At 42.9% G+C, this 25,712-nt stretch overlaps 1 protein-coding gene and 1 long non-coding RNA gene across 3 annotated transcripts; one reads left to right on the top strand and one right to left on the bottom strand.

The window, feature by feature from the left end:
* Positions 1-501: 501 nt before the first annotated feature.
* Positions 502-21,461, top strand: LOC117518266 (GDP-L-fucose synthase-like). Of its 2 annotated transcripts, XM_034179359.1 has the most exons (11): positions 585-628; positions 3,090-3,094; positions 7,426-7,577; positions 7,695-7,809; positions 7,885-8,013; positions 8,087-8,160; positions 12,647-12,780; positions 19,425-19,556; positions 19,640-19,719; positions 21,088-21,187; positions 21,276-21,461. In XM_034179359.1, the coding sequence occupies exons 3-11, from the start codon at positions 7,453-7,455 to the stop codon at positions 21,329-21,331; spliced, it is 945 nt and encodes a 314-aa protein (XP_034035250.1). In that variant the 5' UTR covers positions 585-628; positions 3,090-3,094; positions 7,426-7,452; the 3' UTR covers positions 21,332-21,461. The 2 variants fall into 2 exon arrangements, with proteins under 2 accessions (XP_034035249.1, XP_034035250.1); XM_034179358.1 differs by lacking the exon at positions 3,090-3,094 and having other exon boundaries at positions 502-626; positions 7,399-7,577.
* LOC117518267 lies at positions 19,597-21,189 on the bottom strand. The gene is made up of 2 exons (XR_004562934.1): positions 21,085-21,189; positions 19,597-19,717 (listed from the first exon to the last, which is right to left on the bottom strand). It is a non-coding gene; the product is annotated as an uncharacterized LOC117518267 (long non-coding RNA).
* Positions 21,462-25,712: the final 4,251 nt, after the last annotated feature.

Here is a 25,712-nt window from a genome sequence, read left to right as displayed (position 1 = left end):
CCCCTGTGCAATTCTTCATTGACCCCTACCTGGCTGCCATATTGGATTTTCAAGTGGCCAGCACGTTTTTCTCAAACACTGATTTATGAAGAACATTCATGCCAAATCTGATGCTTGTATCATCAAGTGAAGGATTGTTTCAGTTATCTGCTGCACTATCTCCTTGTATACCCTGGGTCCCTCCTCTACACATGTTCAAACCATCTCAATCTCGACTCTGATTTTGTCTCCAAACTGTCCCATCTGAACTGTCCCCCTGTTATGTTCATTCCTAATCCTGTCCATTGTTGTCACTCCCAAAGAGAAGTGCAACATCATCTTCAACATCATCTAAGTTGAATCCAGCAACATCAAACAAACCAGGTGCAGATTCAAACTCAAAACCTTGTTCTCTTTCTTTCATCTGGTATCAATGCGCCATCTCGTGCGCACTGTGGTTCTTCCTGCCGTAGGCGCGTTTTGACTCCAGCCCGCTAGAGGCGGTAATGTGCCCAACGCTGGATGTCAACCGTCAATGTGACAAAAGGAAGATTATATGTGGCAGCAGTCAGTGAGTCTCGTCATTTTGTATTCTTCCGTCGAAGTTTACGCTGCAGGGATTAGTCTTCACATTTCAAGTCTTACCGGTGAGCAAGCAACGTTTTTATGCGTTTAACTTACAGCTCAAAAGTGGAAATCTCGGGTTTCGGTTAGTAAAAGTCCGACCCAATAATGAGTTTTAACTCTTAAGATGCACACGACTTTCGTTTTACTCACTGAAACCAGGGTTTCCCACCTCTACTCACACCTAACCGGGTTTGTTTAATCTGAACTATGTATTTATTTGTGCCATTATTTGAAAGCAGTCACGCGGAGAAGGCGCTGAGTGACGTGGCGTTCACGGTACCTCCCTTACTTCAAGGTGGCATCTTACTGTTTGTACATCTGTGACCAGAACATTAGGTACAGCCCTGACTCAAGGACTCTGGTACTAACGCAGTAATTGCGCCTCCTTTCGGTGAATTACAGTTATTTACAGCGTTATTAAGTTGTTTATTTCTGTGAAATTAACAAAAAAATAAAAATGTAGAACTGAAAGGGTTATTTGTTTACTTATTTTAAAAATCCTGCGGTTCCTCAGCTTCAAAAGTATCACACAGCTACTAAATTCTACATGTAATGTGCCTTGTGCCTCCATCCTTCTGCGGAAGTGGTGGTGTAGTGTTTGTTTTTTCTGTTTTTTTTTTGTTTGTTTTTTGTAATATATACAGTTCTTCAATTCAATTTCAAATTATTTCATTTCCCACCTCTGCTTACACCTAACTGGGTTTGTTTAATCTGAACTATGTATTTATTTGTGCCGTTATTTGAAAGCAGTCACGCGGAGAAGACGCTGAGTGACGTGGCGTTCACGGTACCTCCCTTACTTCAAGCACATGCCCACCTGTGGCATCTTACTGTTTGTACATCTCAGTGACCAGAACATTAGGTACAGCCCTGACTCAAGGACTCTGGTACTAACGCAGTAATTGCGCCTCCTTTCGGTGAATTACAGTTATTTACAGCATTATTAAGTTATTTATTTCTGTGAAATTAACAAAAATAAATAAAAAAAAAATTAAAATGTAGAACTGAAAGGGTTATTTGTTTACTTATTTTAAAAAATCCTGCGGTTCCTCAACTTCAAAAGTATCACACAGCTACTTGGGGACGTTGATCATTGGATTTATTTATTTATTCATTTTAATAGAATTGTTAAATTCTACATGTAATGTGCCTTGTGCCTTCCTGGCATCCGTCCTTCTGCGGAAGTGGTGGTGTAGTGTCCAGTTTGTTTTTTCTTGTGTTTTTTTTTTTTTTTTTTTTCTTCAATTTCAAATTATTTCATTTCCCACCTCTGCATACACCTTACCGGGTTTGTTTAATCTGAGCTATGTATTTATTTGTGCCGTTATTTGAAGGCAGTCATGCGGAGAAGGCGCTGAGTGACGTGGCGTTCACGGTACCTGCCTTACTTCAAGCACATGCCCACCTGTGTCATCTTATTGTTTGTACATCTCTGACCAGAACAGGCTGGATTTTTTGTTTTGTTTTCTGATGTCCTAAACAATTTCAAGAGGTGCACAGACTTTTTCACCGCACTGTATATGTTACTGGGTCAGAGTAAATAAAGACAGTGGTTAATGGTTACTTGCGGAACCTCAGGCAGAGGGCTAGAGGTCTGGAACGGAAGTGGCGTAGCTCTAAATTAGAGGTGTTCCACTCTGCATGGCATGATGCAGTTGCAGAGTATAAGCATGCACTATGGACTACAAAGCAGGCTTACTATTTGGATTTGATCAATAAATATAAGCACAACTCCAAATTTTTGTTTGATACTGTAGCATTTCTTATCCATGGTCGGTCACCTGTTAGTCCTTCTCTGTTTATAGCTCAAGACTTTTTGGAGTACTTTGAGAAGAAAATAGAAGACATTAGATTGAACATATCTAAACATGCTTTGGCTCAATCATTGCACCCTGCTGTGGAGGTGGGTGTTAATAATGAGGTGACACCTAGACTTACAGAATTTGATAGTATTTCGCTAGACGCGCTGGCAAAGCTCGTGACCTCTACAAAAAGCACAACCTGCCTATTTGATCCTATACCAACAAAATTGTTTAAGGACCTGTGGCCTGTTCTTGGGCCGACTATGCTGGAAATTGTTAATCTTTCATTAAACTCTGGTTCTGTTCCTGGGTGTTTTAAATCTGCAGTGATTAAACCATTGCTTAAGAAATCTGGTCTTGACCCTGGTGTATTGAGTAGTTACAGGCCGATATCAAATCTGTCATTCTGTTCTAAAATTCTGGAAAAAGTGGTCTCACGGCAGCTTGTGGACCATCTTACTGAGAATGATCTTTTTGAGCCACTCCAGTTTTAGAAAACATCACTCCACAGAGACAGCACTTATCAGAGTGGTGAATGATTTTCTGTGTGCAATGGATTCGGACAGCACGATGGTTTTAGTGCTTTTGGATCTTAGTGCTGTGTTTGATACTGCGGATCATCGTGTTTTACTTGATAGGCTGGAAAATTACTTTGGGATTACTGGAAGTGTTCTTGCTTGGCTGACGTCATACTTGTCCAGTCGTTCTTATGGTATTGTGTATAATAACACTATTTCTGGCCTTGGTGAAATGAAATTTGGGGTTCCACAGGGGTCTGTGTTAGGCCCCTTGCTTTTCTCACTTGATATAGCGCCCCTTGGACATATTCTGCGGTATTACGGGATTGCCTTTCATTGTTATGCTGATGATACTCAATTGTACATGCCAGTAACTGCTGGTAATCTTGCCCATATAAAAGCCTTAGAAGATATCGAAGCCTTATATCTGTGAAAAGTTGGTTGTCTAGTAATTTCCTACTCTTGAATTCTGATAAGACTGAAATGATGGTTCATGGTCCAGCCAGACATCGGCATCAATTTGACCAGATGGTGCTTAATTTGGGTTTGTGTGTTGTGCATCGTACGGACAGAGTGAGGAATCTTGGAGTACTTTTCGATCCTACGTTGTCTTTTGGCCCCCACATTAGAGTCATTACGAGGACTGCCTTCTTCCATCTGCGAAATGTGGCGAGGATTCGTCCCATCCTGTCTATGGCTGATGCTGAGACTTTGATACATGCGTTTATTTCTTCCAGACTGGGTTATTGTAATGCTTTATTTTCTGGCCTGCCACAGTCTAGCATTCTGGGACTTCAGTTGGTACAGAATGCTGCTGCCAGACTTTTGACACAAAGTAGAAGGTTTGACCACATTACACCCATTCTGGCATCCCTTCATTGGCTACCAGATTCTGCCAGATTGGATTTTAAAGCCTTATTGTTGGTTTATAAAATTGTTCATGGACTGGCACCTTCCTACTTGGCGGACTTGGTTAAGCCCTACGTACCTGCGCGGCCCTTGCGTTCGCAGGACGCAGGGCTTCTGTGTGTTCTGAGAGTGAACAAGCAGTCTGTGGGTTATCGAGCCTTCTCCTACCTTGGTCCGACTCTTTGGAACGATCTACCTGCAGTTATTAGGCAGTCTGACATGGTGGAGACTTTTAAATCTGACTGAAGACTGAAGACCCACTTTTTTAGACTGTCTTATCATTAATCTAATTTGTTTTTATGTTTGCTTTGTAATTTCTTTTTATTCTACTGTGTTTTATCTTTTTATTGTGCTTTTCTTGATTTTAATTTTGATTTTAAATTACTTTGTGTTGTTATTAATTGTGTGAAGCACCTTGGGGCGACTTTGTCGTGAGTTGGCGCTATATAAATTAATAAATTGAAATTGACAGCACACAACAAAAAAATTAAAATCAAATTTCTGGCTTTAAAAAATAAAATAAATATACTTTTGGAATGAGTTGCCCTTTGGAATGATGCAGCTGCAACCTAAAACCTCAAGCAAACCATATTACAACTTCCATCACCTGCACACCAAAACGGATCCCAAAAACTGAAGTTCTGGAGAGGCATCTGTTGAGGAATATTTAAGTGGTATGTTTTTTTTTGTTTGTTTGTTTTTTGCCCAATATAATGTCTGGTAATTAACTGCTTTATTGTTAAGTCATTGATAGTGTAGATATTAATTAAATGCTTTATTGCCATTTCTGTGACACTTGCAGTCCTCATTCCTCCATTAAATGTGTTGGGAAAAAGACGTGCAGTGAAAAATCTCATCATCAATAATAATAACTATTTTTATCAGGCTTTCCCAATAATCAAAGCAACAAACAAAATAAACTCCAGTAATAAAAGAATAAACAAGAATACTATTACAGCAGTTTCCAGAAATCTGAAATTAAAGAGCAAACAAAATTTTTTTAAATGGAGTCATGTTTTTAATGTAGTGTTTCCAAAGCTGTGGGTTTTCAGTGTACATCTGCAGAATTCTTTTGTCCAAATTGTGTCACATAACACCCATCATGTTTTCCACTGCACTTTTTGGAATTGAACAGTCTTTATGTTCTACACCAGGGCTCTCACCAGGATTTTGTCGCAGCTTGGGGGGAACTTAACTGGGCATAGCCATGTAATGAGTGTTGCAGGCGCAAGTACAGTAGGAGAGTCCAGAGGCATTGACCCCCCACCGCCAGAAAATGTTCAAATTTATAACACTTTGAAACACTATTTCCTGCATTTTGAGGGCCACTCTGTGTTTCTAATTGGAATGTTAAATAACATGCGACATGTCCTTTTAAAAAAAAAAAAAAAAAAAAGCGGGGGTTGGGGGGGTTGGGGGGGGGGCTATGCTGGTTAAATGTCCTTTAAGGTGCGTTTACACATAAGCAAGACATGTTACGAATGTCATTTTTCTGTCATTCGTGACACATTCCTGACATTCTTAATGTGACTTGACGCATCTGAACAGGTTTCTTAATAGTGCGTGTTGGTGCGTGATAGTCTTGATATTCATGGAGCATGTTTTTGCCTGTCAAATCTTCCATGAATGTCAAACACCATCCTCATTTCGTCTCACGTCGTGGAGGTCGCAACTGAGCGTATTGATCCGTCTTGATGAGTATTGATCCTTAATAGAACATGACGACGTTCGTAGTGGTTCCTGTGATGGTTCTTGGAGCCCAAACTGTCACGCGTTATTACGAAGTGCAGGCAACTGTCAAGTTTTGACACGACTTTTAACGCGGCGTCACATTTGACTGTTCGCCAAGACAAACCAGTTTTCTGTCACGTGTGCACAATTAAACTTGGCTCCAAATGTCATTCCACAGTTCCTGCTGAAGCTCCTCAGGACGCTCCTGCAGGTGTTCCACCTGCTGTTGTAACTGATGAGTGGGAGAACGAGTCTGAGCCAGAGGAACCAGGGGAGGGAGAGGAGACTCATGTGCAGCCAGACATCTCTGCACCTCCTCCAGTCCGGCGGAGGAAGAAGCGCGTGCACAATTAAACCCTGCTGCATCGCATTCAGTTTTATTGCTGACACCATGTCGGCTAAAAGTCAAATTTCAGTGCTCTTCAGCGCGCTCCTGCAGGTGTTCCACCTGCTGCATGTGCCTGATGTTTGGGAAAATGCACGAGACGAGAGCCGCATAAAGCCACACATCTGGCGCTGTCCGTCTCCTCATCCTCTCTGCACCACTCCATGGCACAGAGCTCAACTACGCATGCAGTCACAGTTCTTCTGAAAAACTGGAGCGATCTGAATTTGGTTGGATGAATATGGGTGTGTGTGTGTGTGTGTGTGTGTGTAGAAAAAATTCACCTCGTTCACAACGTGACAGAACTTAACGATGCGCTGTTACGCGCAATAGCGTGCAACAATGCGGAACACTATTCTTGACCGTGTGTAATGGTTCCTGATAATTCTCCGGCAACATGTGCCATTAATCGTAACGTGTGGTAACAGGTTGCAGCAGTTCCTGAGGACACCTGACGCCTCTGCCCCGAATCATCACATTCGTGATCATTGGCCAAGAATGTATACTTCGTGGCATTCGTGACTTGTCGTTATGTGTAAACGTAGCATTGGAATTCAATCATTTTTTTACTGAGAGAGGGAAAATATAATACGGGGCTTGTATCATTTTAAAATTGCTGGCATTCGGACGATTAGGAAAGGTTTCTGTGTCTCCGCGTGCGGCCCTAGACTATGGAATAACCTGATGGAGGGACTCAAACGATGTCCAAATATCAATCAATTTAAAAATCAGTATAAAGACATGATGTTTTCAAGATATGTATCTGCTGGCGAAGGTTGAGTTTTGTGTGTTGCCAAATTCTAAATGTAAATTTTTTTTTTGGTAGCATTCAGATTGTGTCCTTTAAGCTGAATAAATTGAAATGGTTGAAAATGGGAGTGGGAATAGTTGGGTTTTTACTTCCCCCCCCCACTCCTTTCAGACCAGATCATTTTATTTTTGGTTAAAGGGGTAGGTGTTGATAAGCTTTGCTTCTGCCTATACACTTTCAGGCACACGGATGCATTGTTAATCCATTTTCTTTCTTCGTTGTAAGTTTTGTGTTGGACTGTCTGTGCTGAATAAATTTATTCATTCATTCATTCAAATCACAGCATAGTATCCCCTATGCTCAACTGCACTGGCGAGAACCCTGCACACCACAGTGAGGACTTCCTGCACTGTTCACGTCTCCAAGTTACAGTTTCTGTCTGATTTCTTTTGTCCAAGCTGTATCAAATAACATCCAATGTGTTGTCCAGTGCATGTTTATTTGTTAATCTATCTTATTTTTGGAATTTAACAGTCCTTAAGTAACAGCACAGACTGTGCTGTGCACTTGTGCTGCCCTTCCATTGTTAAATTGCCCGGAGAGAAATGCTGTGTTACACAGTAAATTCCACTTATAGAAAAAATGTTTGGTATTTATTCATTTGTTATTGTTGTACCCCAATGTGTTTTTTGACAGGTGCAATTTATCCTCTGGAAAATACAGTGATCTGTGCAGAAACAGAACAGAACAATGAAGGTGATGATAACTGGTGCCTCTGGCTTGGTGGGACATGCTGTACAGCATGTGGTCAAAGAACAAGGACCCAAGGAAGGGGAAGAGTGGATATTCCTCTCTTCCAAAGATGCTGACCTCTTGTAAGGACTGCTTGTTGATTCTGTTCACATTTATTAAAAAAAAAAAAAAAATGTTTTAACAAATTTGTGCCAGTCAAATTTAACATTTGTCTAATTTTGTTTGTGTGGTGTCATCAGGAGCATGGAGGAGACGCGGGCGGTGTTTGAGAAATATAAGCCCACTCATGTCATCCACCTGGCTGCCATGGTGGGAGGTCTGTTCAAGAACATGAAGTACAACCTGGACTTTCTGGTATGAAGACACTGCAAACATTTTGGTTCTTCCTAGTCTGTAGTTGCCATTGTTGATGATGTTTGTTTCTTCCAGAGGAAAAACTACATCATGAATGATAATGTGTTGAACACATCTCTTGAAATGGGCGTTGAAAAAGTGGTGTCGTGCCTTTCCACCTGCATCTTTCCTGATAAAACCACCTACCCTATCGATGAGAGAATGGTAAGAAGCACTGGCATGTTTCTGCTTGTCCTTCTGTAGCGGCAACTGATCAGCTTTTATCTCTTGGTTTCAGGTCCACAATGGTCCACCTCACACGTCAAACTTTGGCTACGCGTATGCAAAAAGACTGATTGACATTTTCAACAGGTATGCAAATGGTTCCTGAGGCCCATTATGCTCCTGCCTGAAAAAACATTGCACTGCAGTTGGGTTGTTACATTGTTTTTTTAGGGTACGTAGCAGGAAAATGATCATTTCCTTATGTTGATTGTGGACTTGCTGCTTCTGATTCATAAGCGGCAGATCCACAGTTCATTCATCAACCTCCATCAAAGCCATTTAAAAATGTCAATCGTGACTCACCTTTCTGCTGATTAAAGTCACTCTTTTCAGTTGGTGTGGGCAAGAAGTGAGGATTGGCCGCCATTTCACACTGGACAGTTATTATGCGCTCCTCATTAACGTGCTTTTTCATGGGGCAACCAATGATACAGTTCTCTGGTGTGGACCATTAATATCTCCCGATTAGTGCACAGGTGTGCCTTAGACTGCCCACAATAAAAGGCCACTCTGAAAGGTGCAGTTTTGTTTTACTGGGGGGGATACCAGTCAGTATCTGGTGTGACCACCATTTGCCTCATGCAGTGCAACACATCTCCTTCGCATCATCTGTGAAGAGAACACCTCTCCAACGTGCCAAACGCCAGCGAATGTGAGCATTTGCCCACTCAAGTCGGTTACGACGACGAACTGGAGTCAGGTCGAGACCCTGATGAGGACGACGAGCATGCAGATGAGCTTCCCTGAGACGGTTTCTGACAGTTTGTGCAGAAATTCTTTGGTTATGCAAACCGATTGTTTCAGCAGCTGCCCGAGTGGCTGGTCTCAGACGATCTTGGAGGTGAACATGCTGGATGTGGAGGTCCTGGGCTGGTGTGGTTACACGTGGTCTGCGGTTGTGAGGCTGGTTGGATGTACTGCCAAATTCTCTGAAACGCCTTTGGAGACGGCTTATGGTAGAGAAATGAACATTCAATACACGAGCAACAGCTCTGGTTGACATTCCTGCTGTCAGCATGCCAATTGCACGCTCCCTCAAATCTTGCGACATCTGTGGCATTGTGCTGTGTGATAAAACTGCACCTTTCAGAGTGGCCTTTTATTGTGGGCAGTCTAAGGCACACCTGTGCACTAATCATGGTGTCTAATCAGCATCTTGGTATGGCACACCTGTGAGGTGGGATGGATTATCTCAGCAAAGGAGAAGTGCTCACTATCACAGATTTAGACTGGTTTGTGAACAATATTTGAGGGAAATGGTGATATTGTGTATGTGGAAAAAGTTTTAGATCTTTGAGTTCATCTCATACAAAATGGGAGCAAAACCAAAAGTGTTGTGTTTATATTTTTGTTGAGTGTATATATTATATATATTTCATACCATGGTCAGTGAGAATTCCATGTCTAACTGGCATGCATTATTTTCATGTATATGCACACGTAGTTCGGCGAGTTAAGTCACTGTTATAATCACTCCGCTCTGGTCGCCACCACAGCAACGCACAGATCAGCTGTGTTTTGACAGGTGAATGACAGAAACGCGATAAAACATGGATTTCCAATTTAATTAATAATAATAATAATAATAATATTTTGGGCCAAAATAAAAAAGTTTGAGGAATGGAAAAAGCAGGAGAGCAAACAAGAAGAACATCAAAAGCAACGGCATAAAGATTTAACATCGGACGAACTAGACAAGATTGAAGACGGGAAAGAAGAAGAGAACAGTTCTATCCTTGCGGGCTGCCGCAGCGCTCCGTATCAAAACAGCGAGCGTAGTTTCTGGACTTGTTTTCTAGAGTTGGCCGCAGCTCCATACAGCAGAGAGTGGGGCGGTGTGAGTGGGGCAGTGTGAGTGGCTGCGGCGCAAGCCTGCGAACTCGGTAAGCGCATCGGAGGCAAAATATCTTGAGAATGGTATAAAATAGTCCAAAATACTCCCACATTTTTATCAAGTTCTGTTAACTTAAATAAATATTTGAGTGTTAGCTCACTGTGTGGGACCATGGTATAAGCGAATTAAACAACGAGAAGCCGTGCATTATACAGTTTGAATGCTTCTCACAGAGTAACACCACTCCGTTTTGCGTCGTGGTGTTTTAGACTCCGTGTCGTAAATACTGTATACCTCAAAGGAAATACTCCTTTATGGACAAAATTATGTTTTAGGGTTCAGGCCACCATGAATTATTGTCTGTAAGTGTTCATTATGTATTTATTTTGTATATTCCACGCTTAATTAAAAAATTGAAGTAACTTCTTTTATTTTCCTCCATGTTCATCTCTGAAATAATGGCGTTTTTGGTGGGTGCCAGGAGGCAACCAGCCAACTGGTCATACAGTGACATCTGCTGGAGTGGAGGCTGTACTGATTGCAGAGATTTGAGGGGAAATTTCTTCACATTTTAGTTCCATTAAATGATTGATATGAGTGCAGGAGAACCGATACAGTATCAAGAAAACATGTTGTAATACCCAGCTGCATTCATTTTATATTTTCTATCCAGCCATAATCGAGCTGTGAAAGCTGTAAGTGGAGGATCTAATGCTAGTCTTTCACAACTCTAAACTGCCCTCCACATCCATAGATATTGCCTCATTCAACTCCATTTCAGTACCATCATGACTCACTCATCTTCAACCACTTATCTGGGATCAGGTTACGGGGGCAACAGCTCCAGCAGGGGACCCCGAACTTCCCTTTCCTGGGCCACATTATCCACCTGTGAATGGGGGATCCTGAGGTGTTCCCAGGACAGTGTGGAGATAAAATCTCTCCACCTGGTTCTGGGTCTTCCCCAAGGTGTGCTCCCAGATGGACGTGCCTGGAACACCTCCCTCAGGAGGTGCCCTGGGGGCATCCTTACCAGATGCCCGAACCACCTCAGCTGGCTCCTTTCATCGCGAAGGAGCAGCAGCTCAACTCCGAGCTCCCCACCCTATCTCTAAGGTAGACACCAGCCACCCTCCTGAGGAAGCCCATTTAGACCGCTTGTACCTGCAATATAGTTCTTTCAGTCATGACAATGCTCCTGACCATAGGTGAGAGTACAGTAGTGTTCAGAATAATAGTAGTGCTATGTGACTAAAAAGATTAATCCAGGTTTTGAGTATATTTCTTATTGTTATATGGGAAACAAGGTACCAGTAGATTCTCACAAATCCAACAAGACCAAGCATTCATGATATGCACACTCTTAAAGCTATGAAATTGGGCTATTAGTAAAAAAAAAAAATAGAAAAGGGGTTGTTCACAAAAATAGTAGCATCTGCTGTTGACGCTACAAACTCAAAACTGTTATGATCAAACTGCTTTTTTAGCAATCCTGTGAATCACTAAACTAGTATTTAGTTGTATAACCACAGTTTTCCATGATTTCTTCACATCTGCGAGGCATTAATTTTGTTGGTTTGGAACCAAGATTTTTTTCATTTCCTAGTGTGCTTGGGGTCATTGTCTTGTTGAAACACCCATTTCAAGGGCATGTCCTCTTCAGCATGAGGCATCATGACCTCTTCAAGTATTTTGACATATCCAAACTGACCCATGATACCTGGTATGAGATGTATAGGCCTAACACCATAGTAGGAGAAACATGCCCATATCATGATGCTGGCACCAGCACTTACAGGTAACTCCAGACTGTCTTTGATCATCCTGGAGCTGATCAATGGGTGAGCCTTGTCATTCTGGTTATTCTTCTATCCATTTTGATGGTTGTTTTCCATTTTCTTCCATGCGTCTCTTTTTTTTTTTTTTTTTTTTTTGTCCATTTGAAAGCATTGGAGATCATTGTAGATGAACAGCCTATACTTTTTTGCACCTGCATATAAGTTTTCCCCTCTCTAATCAGCTTTTTAATCAAACTACACCGTTCTTCTGAACAATCTCTTGAACATCCCATTTTCCTCAGACTTTCAAAGAGAAAAGTATGTTCAACAGGTGCTGGCTTCATCCTTAAATAAGGGACACCTGATTCACACCTGTTTGTTCCACAAAATTGACAAACTGACTGAATGCCACACTACTATTATTGTGAACACCCCCTTTTCTACTTTTTTTTTTTTTTTTTTTTTTTTTTTTTTTTTTTTACTAATACCCCAATTTCATAGCCTTAAGACTGTGCATATCATGAATGCTTGGTCTTGTTGGATTTGTGAGAATCTACTGGTACCATGTTTACCATGTAACAATAAGAAATATACTCAAAACCTGGATTAATCTCTTTAGCCACATAGCACTACTATTATTCTGAACACTACTGTAGGAATGAAGATTGACAAGTAGATTGAGAACTTGGCCTTTTGGCTCGGCTCCCTTTTTGTCACCACAGTACAGCAGAGCGAATACAACACCGTCCCTGCTGCGCAGATTCTTCAGCCAATCTTGCGCTCCATTGTCCCCTCACTCGTGAACAAGACCCCAAGGTACTTGAACTACTTCACTTCATGAACCCCATCATGACTCCCAGAGCAAAATCTGGTTTTACTGTTGTCACGAAAGCTGTTATTTTGGTATAACATCAAGGATTCCAGTGCAGGCAGTCTATAAAAGTATGTGTGTACTTCACAGGGCGTGTTACGAGCAGCATAAACGTAAGTACACAGCTGTGATTCCTACAAATGTGTTTGGCCCTCATGACAACTTCAACCTCGAGGACTGTCACGTTCTGCCTGGCCTCATCCACAAAGCGTACACTGCACAAAGTAAGTTGTATTCAGTAAAAGCCCCTCATATTTTATAGTTTCTGCAGGGGAAATGCGTGATGCCATGTTCTCTCACAGCTCACACGCTAAGAGCATGGATCTGTCCATGAATCTTGTTAGCGCACCTCCTACTAAACTGCTTTATGGATTTCAGTGAAAGGTCGCACAATAGTGGCACACCATGTAAAAAAAAAATTTAAAAAAAAGTATGCATGAGGATTCCAGTCTACCATAAAATATAACACATGGGAGCAGCATGTCTGGCCAAGTGGTTGGTGCACTTGCTTTCAAAACAGAAGGCTACTGGTTCAAGGTCACCCGTGCCCTTTATTGGTGTAATGTAGCGTTGTATCAAATTTTTGCCAAATCAACACGCATGATGTGTCCACTGTGGCGACCCCAAGCAGAAATGGAGAAGCTGAAAATACTTTTTTTTTTTTTTTTTTTTTTTTTTTTTTTTTATCTTCAAGGGAAGATGATTGAAATTTGAGGGTTTTTTTCCCTGTTTCCTGGCAATGCAGTGAAGTAGAGTATTCAAATAGGTTGAGTCAGGTCAACCAGAAGTCACAGCTTTAACAGCAGATGACAATCGAGACGGTGCAATCTCATCATACATAATGCCTCTCCATCCATCGTTTCTCTTTGGCCAACTTTCATTTTTATTTTGAACAGAGTAGGTGAATTCTGTGATGTTGGTGATGTTGGTATTGATACTGTTGCAAATGAGTACCTAATCTGATGGTAATTTTTAGTGTACAGTGCATCTGGAAATTATTCACAGCACTTCACTTTTTCCACTGTTTATGTAGCACGTTAATTTTTCCCTCAATTCTACTCGCAACATCCCATAATGACAATATGAAAAAGGTTTTTTTTCTAAAAAATTTTGCAAACGTATTAAAATAAAAAAACTAAGAAGTCACATGTGTATATACAGTGAGGCAAAAAAGTATTTGATCCACTGTTGATCTTGCAAGATTTCCCACCTACAAAGAATGGAGAGTTCTGTAATTTTTATCGTAGATGCACTTCAGCTGTGAGAGACAGAATCTTAAAAAAACAAATTCAGGAAATCACATTGCTGAGGCAGGACATTCCGGTTTTCCACTAATGCCACACAATTCTCTAGCATCGTACTTTGAGAGATAATTTCATTAATCTGCATGTTTCATCAGTGTAACGGTGGATTCAAAGGAATTTTATTGTCATATGCACAGAAGAACATGTTCCCTGCACAATGAAATGTGTCTACTGCATTCAACCCAGCCTAATTGCCAGTAGGAGCAGAAGTCGCCATTAGGCGCCCGGGGAAAGTAATTCTGTAATATCTGTCCAAGAGATGCCATGTAAAGGGGGAATAAGCAGGCCTCATACAGAACCCTGTGGTACCCCATGCTTTACGTGAGGTTGTTTCAAAGTAAAGTATTGTTTAGCAGTCTCTGGTAGTTATACAAGATGCATTAAGAACTGTTAGTAATATTTCTCATGGTTGACATATGTTCCTGTCTACCAGTAATACCAAAGTAGCTCTCAAGCCTATTCAACAATGGAAGATCTAGCACTATGATGGTATCAGAGTCCATCACCAGCAAAAGGGGATAGACTTTTCCACTGAGGTCTTCTCTCAAGAACCAGGATACAGAACCACCACATTTTACATTGATGCTTTGCACACAACAGTTTTGGCCTGTTGCTTAACTGGGTCAATATGGTAGAGCATCTCAGAAAAAGACGTTGCTAAAAAGAAGAATGAAGTCTAGGGTTATATACTCCATTGTCCCGGCCCAGCCCGGCCGGGCCCAGCCTAAAAGAGCGACGTGGGCCCATCCTGTGGGTTCACCACCTGCAGAGGGGGTCGTAGGGGTCGAGGGTGGGTGGCCCGGCGGCCCGGTCTGCACTCACAGCCTCTGGCTGTTGGGACGTGGAATGTCACCTCGCTGGGGGGGGGGGGGGAGCCTGAGCTTGTGAGGGAGGTTGAGAGGTACTGACTAGAGATAGTCGGGCTCACCTCCACGCACAGCTTGGGCTCTGGTACCCAACTCCTGGAGAGGGGCTGGGTGATCCACTTTTCTAGCGTTGCCCACGGGGGGGGCGGCGGGCTAGGGTAGCATTGCTCATTGCTCCCCAGCTCAGTCACCATCTGTTGGCCTTCACACTGATGAACGAGAGGGTCGCGTCCCTATGCCTTTGGGTTGGGGACAGGTCTCTCTCTGTTGTCTCGGCCTGCGGGCCAAGTGGCAGTGCAGAGTACCCGAAATTCTTGGAGTCCCTGGGAGGGGTACTAGATCGTGCTCCGACTGGAGAGTCCATTGTTCTCCTGGGGGATTTCAATGCCCACGTGGGCGACGACAGTGAGACCTGGAGGGGGATGATCGGGAAGCACAGTCTCCCCAATCTGAACCCGAGTGGTGTTCATTTGTTGGACTTCTGTGCTAGCCACAGTTTGTCCATCACAAACACCATGTTCGAGCACAAGGGCGTCCATAAGTGCACGTGGCACCAGGGCACCCTGAGCCGGAGGTCGATGATTGACTTTGTAGTCGTACCATCTGACCTTCGGCCACGTGTCTCGGATACTCGGGTGAAGAGAGGGGCTGAGCTGTCAACTGATCACCACCTGGTGGTGAGTTGGATCCACTGAGAGGGGAGGAAGCCAGTCAGACCTGGCAGGCCCAAACGTATCGTGAGGGTCTGTTGGGAACAACTGGCGGAACTCTCTGTCATCAAGGTCTTCAACTCCCACCTCCGGGAGAGCTTCTCCCAGATCCTGGGGGAGGTTGGAGAGAGGGAGTCCGAGTGGACCATGTTCTCCACCTCTATTTGTAATGCGGCCGCTTGTAGCTGTGGTCGCAGGGTCTCTGGTGCCTGTCACGGCGGCAATCCCCGAACCCGGTGGTGGACGCCGGAAGTAAGGGATGCCGTCAAGTTGAAGGGGTCCTACTTGTCTTTGTTGGCAGGTGGGACTCCGGAGGCAGCTGCCAGGTACTGCCAGGCTAAGCATGCTGCAGCCTGTGTGGTCACAGAGGCAAAAACCCGGGTCTGGGAGGAGTTCGGGGAGGCCATGGAGGAAGACTATCAGTTGGCCTCAAGAAATTCTGGCAAACCGTCCGACGCCTCCGGAGGCGGAAGCAGCTCTCCACCAACACTGTCTACGGTGCAGGTGGAGAGCTGTTGACCCTGACTGGGGATGTTGTCGGGTGGTGGAAAGAATACTTCGAAGAGCTCCTCAATCCCATCGTCACATCTTCCGAAGAGGAAGCAGAGACTGGGGACTCAGAGGCGGACTCATCCATTACCCAGGCCGAAGTCACCGAGGTGGTCAGAAAGCTCCTCAGCGGCAAGGCTCCTGGGGTGGATGAAATCCGTCTGGAGTACCTTAAGTCTCTGGATGTTGTGGGACTGTCTTGGTTGACACGTCTCTGCAACATTGCGTGGCGGTCGGGGACAATACCTCTGGATTGGCAGACCGGGGTGGTGGTCCCTTTGTTTAAGATGGGGGACCGGAGGGTGCGTTCCAACTAAAGGGGGATCACACTCCTCCTCTGGTCTATTCCAGAGTACTGAAGAGGAGAATTCGATCGATAGTTGAACCTCGGATTCAGGAGGAGCAGTGTGGTTTTCGTCCTGCTTGCGGCACACTGGACCAGCTCTACACCCTCCATCGGATGCTCGAGGGTTCATGAGCGTTCACCCAACAAGGCCACATGTGTTTTGTGGATCTGGAGAAGGCGTTCGACCTTGTCCCTCGAGGCGCCCTGTGGGGGTGCTCCGGGAGTACACGGTCTGGTGTCCGGGGTCCTTTGCTAAGGGCTATCCGGTCCCTGTACGACCGCAGCAGGAGCTTGGTCCACATTGCCGGTAGTAAGTCAAGCCTGTTTCCAGTGCACATTGGCGTCCGCTAGGGCTGCCCTTTGTCAACAGTTCTGTTCATTACTTTTATGGACAGAATTTCTCGGCACAGTTGGTGTAGAGGGGATCCGGTTTGGGAACCACAGAATCTTGTCTCTGCTGTTTGTGGACAATGTTCTGTTGGCTTCTTCAAATCAGGACCTTCAGCATGCACTGGGGCAGTTTGCAGCCGAGTGTGAAGCGTCCGGGATGAAAATCGGCACCTCCAAATCCGAGGCCATGGTTCTCAAACAGAAAAAGGTGCTTTGCCCTCTTCAGATCGGTGGAGTGTCCTTGCCACAAGTGGAGGAGTTTTAAGTATCTCTGGGTCTTGTTCACGAGAGAGGGACAGATGAAGCGTGAGATCGACAGACGGATTGGTGCAGCATATGCAGTGATGCGGTCACTGTCACCCAACTTTCCGACCCTCACCTATGGTCATGGGATTTGGGTCATGACCAAAAGAACAAGATCGCGAGTACAAGTGGCTGAGATGAGTTTCCTCCACAGGGTGGCTGGGCGATCCCTTATAGATAGGCTGAGGAGTTCGGTCACTTGGGAGGAGCTCGGAGTCGAGTCGCTGCTCCTCCACGTCGAAAGGAGCCGGCTGAGGTGGTTCAGGCATCTTTTTTGGATGCCCCCTGGACGCTTTCCTGGAGAGGTGTTCCAGGCACGTCCCATCAGGAGGAGGCCCCAGGGAAGACCCAGGACATGCTGGAGATGCTGTGTCTCGCAGCTGGCTTGGGAACGCCTTGGGGTTCCCCCCGGAGGAGCTGGGGGAGGTGTGTGTGGATCGGGAGGTCTGGGCGGCTTTGCTTGAGCTGCTGCCCCTGCGACCTGACCTCGGATAAAGCGGAAGAAAATGGATGGATGGATGGATGAAGTTTTGGCCTGTTGCTTCAGTGGATCTATAACCCCTGGCAAAAATTATGGAATCACCGGCCTCGGAGGATGTTCATTCAGTTGTTTAATTTTGTAGAAAAAAGCAGATCACAGACATGACACAAAACTAAAGTCATTTTAAATGGCAACTTTCTGGCTTTAAGAAACACTATAAGAAATCAGGGGGAAAAAATTGTGGCCGTCAGTAACGGTTACTTTTTTAGACCAAGCAGAGGGAAAAATATGGAATCACTCAATTCTGAGGAATAAATTATGGAATCATGAAAAACAAAAGAACGCTCCAACACATCACTAGTATTTTGGTGCACCACCTCTGGCTTTTATAACAGCTTGCAGTCTCTGAGGCATGGACTTGAGTGACAAACAGTACTCTTCATCATTCTGGCTCCACCTTTCTCTGATTGCTGTTGCCAGATCAGCTTTGCAGGTTGGAGCCTTGTCATGGACCATTTTCTTCAACTTCCACCAAAGATTTTCAATTGGATTAAGATCGGGACTATTTGCAGGCCATGACATTGACCCTATGTGTCCTTTTGCAAGGAATGTTTTCACAGTTTTTGCTCTATGGCAAGATGCATTATCATCTTGAAAAATGATTTCATCATCCCCAAACACCCTTTCAATTGATGGGATAAGAAAAGTGTCCAAAATATCAATGTAAACTTGTGCATTTATTGATGATGTAATGACAGCCATCTCCCCAGTGCCTTTACCTGACATGAAGCCCCATATCATCAATGACTGTGGAAAATTTACATGTTCTCTTCAGGCAGTCATCTTTATAAATCTCATTGGAACGGCACCAAACAAAAGTTCCAGCATCATCACCTTGCCCAATGCAGATTTGAGGTTCATCACTGAATATGACTTTCATCCAGTCATCCACAGTCCATGATTGCTTTTCCTTAGCCCATTGTAACCTTGTTTTTTTCTGTTTAGGTGTTAATGATGGCTTTCGTTTAGCTTTTCTGTATGTAAATCCCATTTCCTTTAGGCGGTTTCTTACAGTTCGGTCACAGACGTTGACTCCAGTTTCCTCCCATTCGTTCCTCATTTGTTTTGTTGTGCATTTTTTATTTTTGAGACATATTGCTTTAAGTTTTCTGTCTTGACGCTTTGATGTCGTCCTTGGTCTACCAGTATGTTTGCCTTTAACAACCTTCCCATGTTTGTATTTGGTCCAGAGTTTGGACACCGCTGACTGTGAACAACCAACATCTTTTGCAACATTGCGTGATGGTTTACCCTCTTTTAAGAGTTTGATAATCCTCTCCTTTGTTTCATTTGACATCTCTCATGTTGGAGCCATGATTCATGTCAGTCCACTTGGTGCAACAGCTCTCCAAGGTGTGATCACTCCTTTTTAGATGCAGACTAACGAGCAGTTCTGATTTGATGCAGGTGTTAGTTTTGGGGATGAAAATTTACAGGGTGATTCCATAATTTATTTCTCAAAATTGAGTGAGTCCATATTTTTTTTTCCCTCTGCTTGGTCTAAAAAAGTAACCGTTACTGACTGCCACAATTTTTTTTCCTGATTTCTTATAGTGTTTCTTACAGCCAGAAAGTTGCCATTTGAAGTGACTTTAGTTTTGTGTCATGTCTGTAATCTGCTTTGTTTTGTTTGTACAAAATTAAACAACTGAATGAACATCCTCCGAGGCCGGTGATTCCATAATTTTTGTCAGGGGTTGGATATGGTAGAGCATCTCAGAAAAAGACTGCTAAAAAGAAGAATGAAGTCTAGGGTTGATTTTTCTAGAAGGTACTTTTTTTTGGAATATAAAAGTTATCATTTATGCCATGTGTAAAAGAAAATTCTGTTTGAATTTCATCACGTTTTTTTTTTTTAGAGGAGAATCATCCTTTTGTGATTTGGGGCACTGGAAAACCCAGAAGGCAGTTCATTTACTCTTTGGACCTGGCTCGCCTCATTCTCTGGGTTCTGAGGGATTATGATGAAGTTGAGCCCATTATACTGTCCGGTGAGTTCCCCGAAACAAAATGTTGACTGTGGAAACTGGATTTAATGGAGAGCATCTTAAATTGAACTGTGGTGATGTTCCAGTTGGTGAAGAAGACGAGGTGTCCATCAAAGAAGCAGCAGAGGCAGTTGTGGAAGTGATGGGCTTTAAAGGTGAAGTGACTGTATCCTTTAAATGTTCAGAGGCGGATAATGTCATTAAAGGAGCACGTGGTCATTTGCAGCTCGCCACTTGTCTATGGGGTTGACACTAGTCTCCATGTGGGTTTGAGGTGGAGGACTCGGGGTCACGGAGCAACATATAGACTCCACACAGAAATTAACAGGACTTGGATGGAACCATACCCACAATGTCCATGCTGAGGCATGAATGCAAGTGAAGAAAACAAGTTTTCATGCCCCACACCCCAGCTTGTTCGGGCGTCAATCTTTAAATATTTTGTTTCCACACAATAACTTAAGGACGCATTGTCTGATTGAAACCATTTTTTAGTGGTGTCTTGGGGAGGCTACAAGAAGGATCCTTTTGAAAACTGAGGTCAGTACAGTGTAGCAATAGTTTCCAGACTTTATTACCACCTGTAAAACGACACCAACATAACGTAGGAGTGGCGGCGTGTGCCACGCTTTGTGTTGCGCTTGTCTTAGTGTTTCACAGTGGTATCTCACTGAGACACACTGTTTGCAAGAGACATCATCCTGACCCACACTGAGGATTACGATCACCTCGCCATAGGCTCAATATAAAATGGCGCAGGTGTGTGCCCGCCAGTTTCTCAGCTGTTACAGGGAAATAAATGGATGTCTACGATGTGTTGCCGACTGGAAATCAGTTGTACAGCTCAACGACTCTAAAATGTGGTAACTGGATTTAAAGAAGCATGCCACGGAGGGCAACAGAGGTGCACATGTTGGTGACTCTTGCAAAGATTTTGGTGGGAAAACCAGTTTTCTGACCTATGCATGACGGTCCTGCCACATACGCAGAACCGCCCCACAACAGTGTTGCTGCCATCATTGATACTATGTGCCACAGTACCTTTGCAACCATTGCAAATCTGTCTTGCGCTCCAGTCATACAGAGAGAAGACTATTGGGTATTTGGGAGAATCCTCAACAGTCTAATGTGAAGTTGCATCAGGAAGGGCATCTGGCGTAAAACTTGAGCTAATTCAACATATGGATCCACCTCGTATTTGTTGTGGCGACCCTGAGTGTAAACAAGGGAGCAGCCGAATGGTCTTACTTAACAGTCTTTGTCACAGCTCCCTCAAGAATATGGTTGCCAATGTTTCGGCAAAACATGAAGTTAGTCACATAAATAAAGACATGTATGAGTGACTGACCCCGCCCCCATCTGGCTTGATGGGGATTCAAACTGAGGTCTCTGTAACCTCCATCCAATCACCTCCCCAGTCAAAAGGGATCACTTGGAATGCTTGAAATCTGAAACCTGGGTAGAGTCCATTATATGTACATACCGTGTGCTTTACTGAAAATGTACTTCAATTTCTTTAACCTTTGATCACTAGTATGACACCACTAAATCAGACGGCCAGTTTAAGAAGACAGCCAGCAATGAAAAGCTGAAAAAGTACCTTCCGGAGTTCCAGTTCACACCTTTCAAGCAAGGTGGGGATTGAGCTATTGTGTGTATCAATACTTTAAACCATTGTTAAAGGTTTTGGTTGTGACTGCAACTCGTCTTCTTTTATTACAGCTTTAAAGGAGACCAGTGACTGGTTTATAGCCAACTACGAAACAGCTCGCAAGTGAACACTCGCTCTTCCGAACGAGATGGTTCAGAGTCATTTATGATGTCGAGAGGAAACTGTTACTGAACAACTTCTGTCAGTGATCTGCGTTTGGGGGAAAAAAACAAAAATGTAATTTACATCTTATTGGACCCGTAGTTTTTCCTTGCTTTGGGTAAAGGTCATCTGGTTATCATGTAGCTGCTGTTGTAGTGACGCCATTTGTGTGAGTTACAGTAGTGTTCAGAATAATAGTGCTATGTGACTAAAAAGATTAATCCAGGTTTTGAGTATATTTCTTATTGTTACATGGGAAACAAGGTACCAGTCGATTCTCACAAATCCAACAAGACCAAGCATTCATGATATTCACACTCTTAAGGCTATGAAATTGGGCTATTAGTAAAAAAAAAAAAAAACGTAGAACAGGGGGTGTTCACAATAATTCTGCTGTTGATGCTACAAATTCAAATTATGTTCAAACTGCTTTTTTAGCAATCCTGTGAATCACTAAACTAGTATTTAGTTGTATAACCACAGTTTTTCATGATTTCTTCACATCTGCGAGGTATTAATTTTGTTGGTTTGGAACCAAGATTTTGCTCATTTACTAGTGTGCTTGGGGTCATTGTCTTGTTGAAACACCCATTTCAAGGGCATGTCCTCTTCAGCATAACGCAACATGACCTCAAGTATTTTGACACATCCAAACTGATCCATGATACCTGGTATGTGATATATAGGCCCAACACCATAGTAGGAGAAACATGCCCATATCATGATGCTTGCACCACCATGCTTCACTGTCTTCACTGTGAACTGTGGCTTGAATTCAGAGTTTGGGGGTCGTCTCACAAACTGTCTGCTGCCCTTGGACCCAAAAAGAACAATTTTACTCTCATCAGTCCACAAAATATTCATCCATTTCTCTTTAGGCCAGTTGATGTGTTCTTTGGCACATTGTAACCTCTTCTGCACGTCTTTTATTTAACAGAGGGACTTTGCGGGGGATTCTTGCAAATAAATTAGCTCCACACAGGCGTCTTCTAACTGTCACAGCACTTACAGGTAACTCCAGACTGTCTTTGATCATCCTGGAGCTGATCAATGGGTGAGCCTTTGCTATTCTGGATATTCTTCTGTCCATTTTGATGGTTGTTTTCCGTTTTCTTCCATGCGTCTCTGGGTTTTTTGTCCATTTTAAAGCATTGGAGATCATTGAAGATGAACAGCCTATAATTTTTTGCACCTGCATATAAGTTTTCCCCTCTCCAATCAACTTTTTAATCAAACTACGCTGTTCTTCTGAACAATGTCTTGAATGTCCCATTTTCCTCAGGCTTTCAAAGAGAAAAGCATGTTCAACAGGTGCTGGCTTCATCCTTAAATAAGGGACACCTGATTCACACCTGTTTGTTCCATAAAATTGACAAACTCACTGACTGAATGCCACACTACTATTGTGAACACCCCCTTTTCTACTTTTTTTACAAATAGCCCAATTTCATAGCCGTAAGAGTGTGCATATCATGAATGCTTGGTCTTGTTGGATTTGTGAGAATCTGCTGGTACCTTGTTTCCCATGTAACAATAAGAAATATACTCAAAACCTGGATTAATCTTTTTAGTCACATAGCACTACTATTATTCTGAACACTACTGTACCGTTACTGTGGAGGGTTTTTAGATTTGGAAGTTGTACTTCGCTGTCTTCACTATTACACCCTTGAACTTGAGATTCTCTACAGGTCAGGTATCAGTGTGGCTGGATCCTCTCTTGGAATTGATTTTTATATATGTAAACACCCGATCTGATCCCTTGTGCGTGTGTGTGATTTTTTTTTTTTTTTTTGTGTGTGTGTGTGTATCGGATAAATCTAATACACAAATGGTGTTTGTTTTGACCAGGTGGCGTAATTACGGTTTTTCAGGGTGAGAATGAGCGTTTGAACTGAGGTGTACAAAGTGGGATTTTAGAATTAAAGCCACTTTTCATTTTTTTAAGCTGCATACTGGTGTTCTCGCTACGTTTAAGATGTTTCAGTTGTGGATCTGATCCAGCCATCCTCTTACACTGCGTGCACAATTATTAGACGAGTGAGTATTCTGACCTCATCATTTCTGTGCCTATTTTCCAATTCCACCTTATATAAACCTGACTGCTTATTGGATTTAAGTACTCAAGTGTTATGAAGTTTGGGGTGGGGTGGCCTAAAGAGATTAATGTCCTATATCAAGGAATGGGCCAAAAAAGATTTAATCAGCACTGAAAAGTCAGAAATGGTAAATGGTCTTTCAGAGGGATGAAATGCTTTTGAAATAGCCAAGCTATTGAGGCGTGATCACAAACAATCAAATGTTTTGTTGCAAATTGTCAACTGGGTCACAAGAAATCTGTGGATAAGAAAAGCTGCAAATTAAATACCAAAGACTTGAAGAATTAAATGTGTGTCTAGACGTACAGTGTGCTCAGCGCTCGGAGACATAAGACTCACAAGGAGAAATGTCAAGATTGGACTGAGAAATATCTGAAGACAGTTTTCAAAGGTTTTGTGGACTGATGAGACATTGCCTCTTGTTGGACCTGTGCCCACTGTAGTACAGCAGATAACTGAAACAATCCTTCACTTGGTGATACAAGCATCAGATTTGGCATGAATGTTCTTCATAAATCAGTGTTTGAGAAAAAAGTGCTGGCCACTTGAAAAGCCAATATGGCGGCCAGGTAGGGGTCAATGAATTACAAGTGTCAAAATTTAAAAATGCTCCCGTCATATTGAAAGCTATACCACAGTGTGTCTGATCATAAAGATTCCAAAACGGTATAGTTTGGACTATCTACGACTGAATGTTAAGGGGTAAAAATGACAAGAATTGTGACAAAGGTCAATTTCAGTTTGTACAGGAGTCAAAAGTTAAACTCTAATTTTGGTACAAGGTGGTGCAGATTATTGGTTGAGCTAATAGGGTTAATAAATTGAATAGTTTTGACTGTTGAATGCTTTGTTTGCAAAGTACGTCAGTGTGGATGTCCATTGGATTCTATGGCATGTGACATATGTTAGCCTGTAACATGACAACTGAGCATGACACATGGTGCAAACTATTACTTTTAAAAACCTTATTAACTCAGCCAATAATTTGCATCACATTTTACAAAGATTGGAGCAACTTTAACTTTTGAACCCTGTACAAACTGAAATTGACCTTTGTCACCATTCTTGCTGTTTTTACCCCATAACATTTAGTCATAGATAGTCCAAACTATACCTTTTTGGAATATTTATGATCAAATAACGTTATACTTTTCAATATGATTGGAACATCTTTACATTTTGACCCCTGTGTAATTCATTGACCCCTATTTGGCCGCCATATTGGATTTTCAAGTGGCCAGCACTTTCTCCTCAAACACTGATTTATGAAGAACATTCATGCCAAATCTGATGCTTGTATCATCAAGTGAACAATTATGGCCAAGAATCAAAACTTATCTGCTCCACTACTATTGGACACACGCTGAGTCAGATGGCAGCGAGATAATATATTAAGGATGAACTGTTGGAGCTTTGTGGGTTGAAAATAGATTTGAAGTCAACTCTCAAACCTCCGGCCAGTTTTTAGAAGATTCTTTAAGCAGTGGTGCAGGCAAAGTCTGGATCATAGAAGGCAGGTATGATTTTTATGCCGCACAGCACCCCATGGGTTCACTAGCAGAGGCCTCAGAGAGGATGGAATAAAAACACAGGAACCGTCCTCACTTGACTTGAACACTACCGTGAACTGGTGGGCCCCTTTTAAACGTGAGAGAAATTACAGCTAATGAACAGAGTTTGGGAGGCCGTGGTCCCAGCTGCACCAAAACCTGACAGACCAAGAAACGGACAGACGGATCACGACAGCTACTGAAAAGATGGGTATAATGATCACTGAACACATTTGAAATATCTGGTGTTAATTCTTAGTTGTGCCTTTCTCACTCATGAACAGGTTTTCATTTAGTTGTGTAATTGTGCGCACGCCCACACACATTCCAGAGGAAGCCGAAACTCACTTTTCTTTCCTAAAACATTCAGGTTTGGGGGGTTAACATTTTGGATTTGCTGACAGCACTGAATTTGTTCAACAATGAATTAAATCCTCAAGAAAACTCGTCTAATAGTTGTGCGCACAGTATAGTCAGTTTCTGAAATTCTATTGTTTTGTTCGTATTTGGGTTTTGGGGCTCCATATGAAGACCCACTGTAAACCTTCTGCTTGTGTGCATCTGTTCAAACGGGCCGTCGGCACACGATACAATAAAGGCTTGCATACGTTTTCACGGAATTCATGATTGAATGTCGTGTTGCCATGTTTCACCCCCATATTTAAAATATCACTATTTTACACATAAGCAAACCTCC

The sequence above is a fragment of the Thalassophryne amazonica genome, chromosome 10, assembly GCF_902500255.1.
Source record: "Thalassophryne amazonica chromosome 10, fThaAma1.1, whole genome shotgun sequence".
Classification (NCBI taxonomy): domain Eukaryota; kingdom Metazoa; phylum Chordata; class Actinopteri; order Batrachoidiformes; family Batrachoididae; genus Thalassophryne; species Thalassophryne amazonica.
This window is presented reverse-complemented; position numbering and strand designations above follow the sequence as displayed.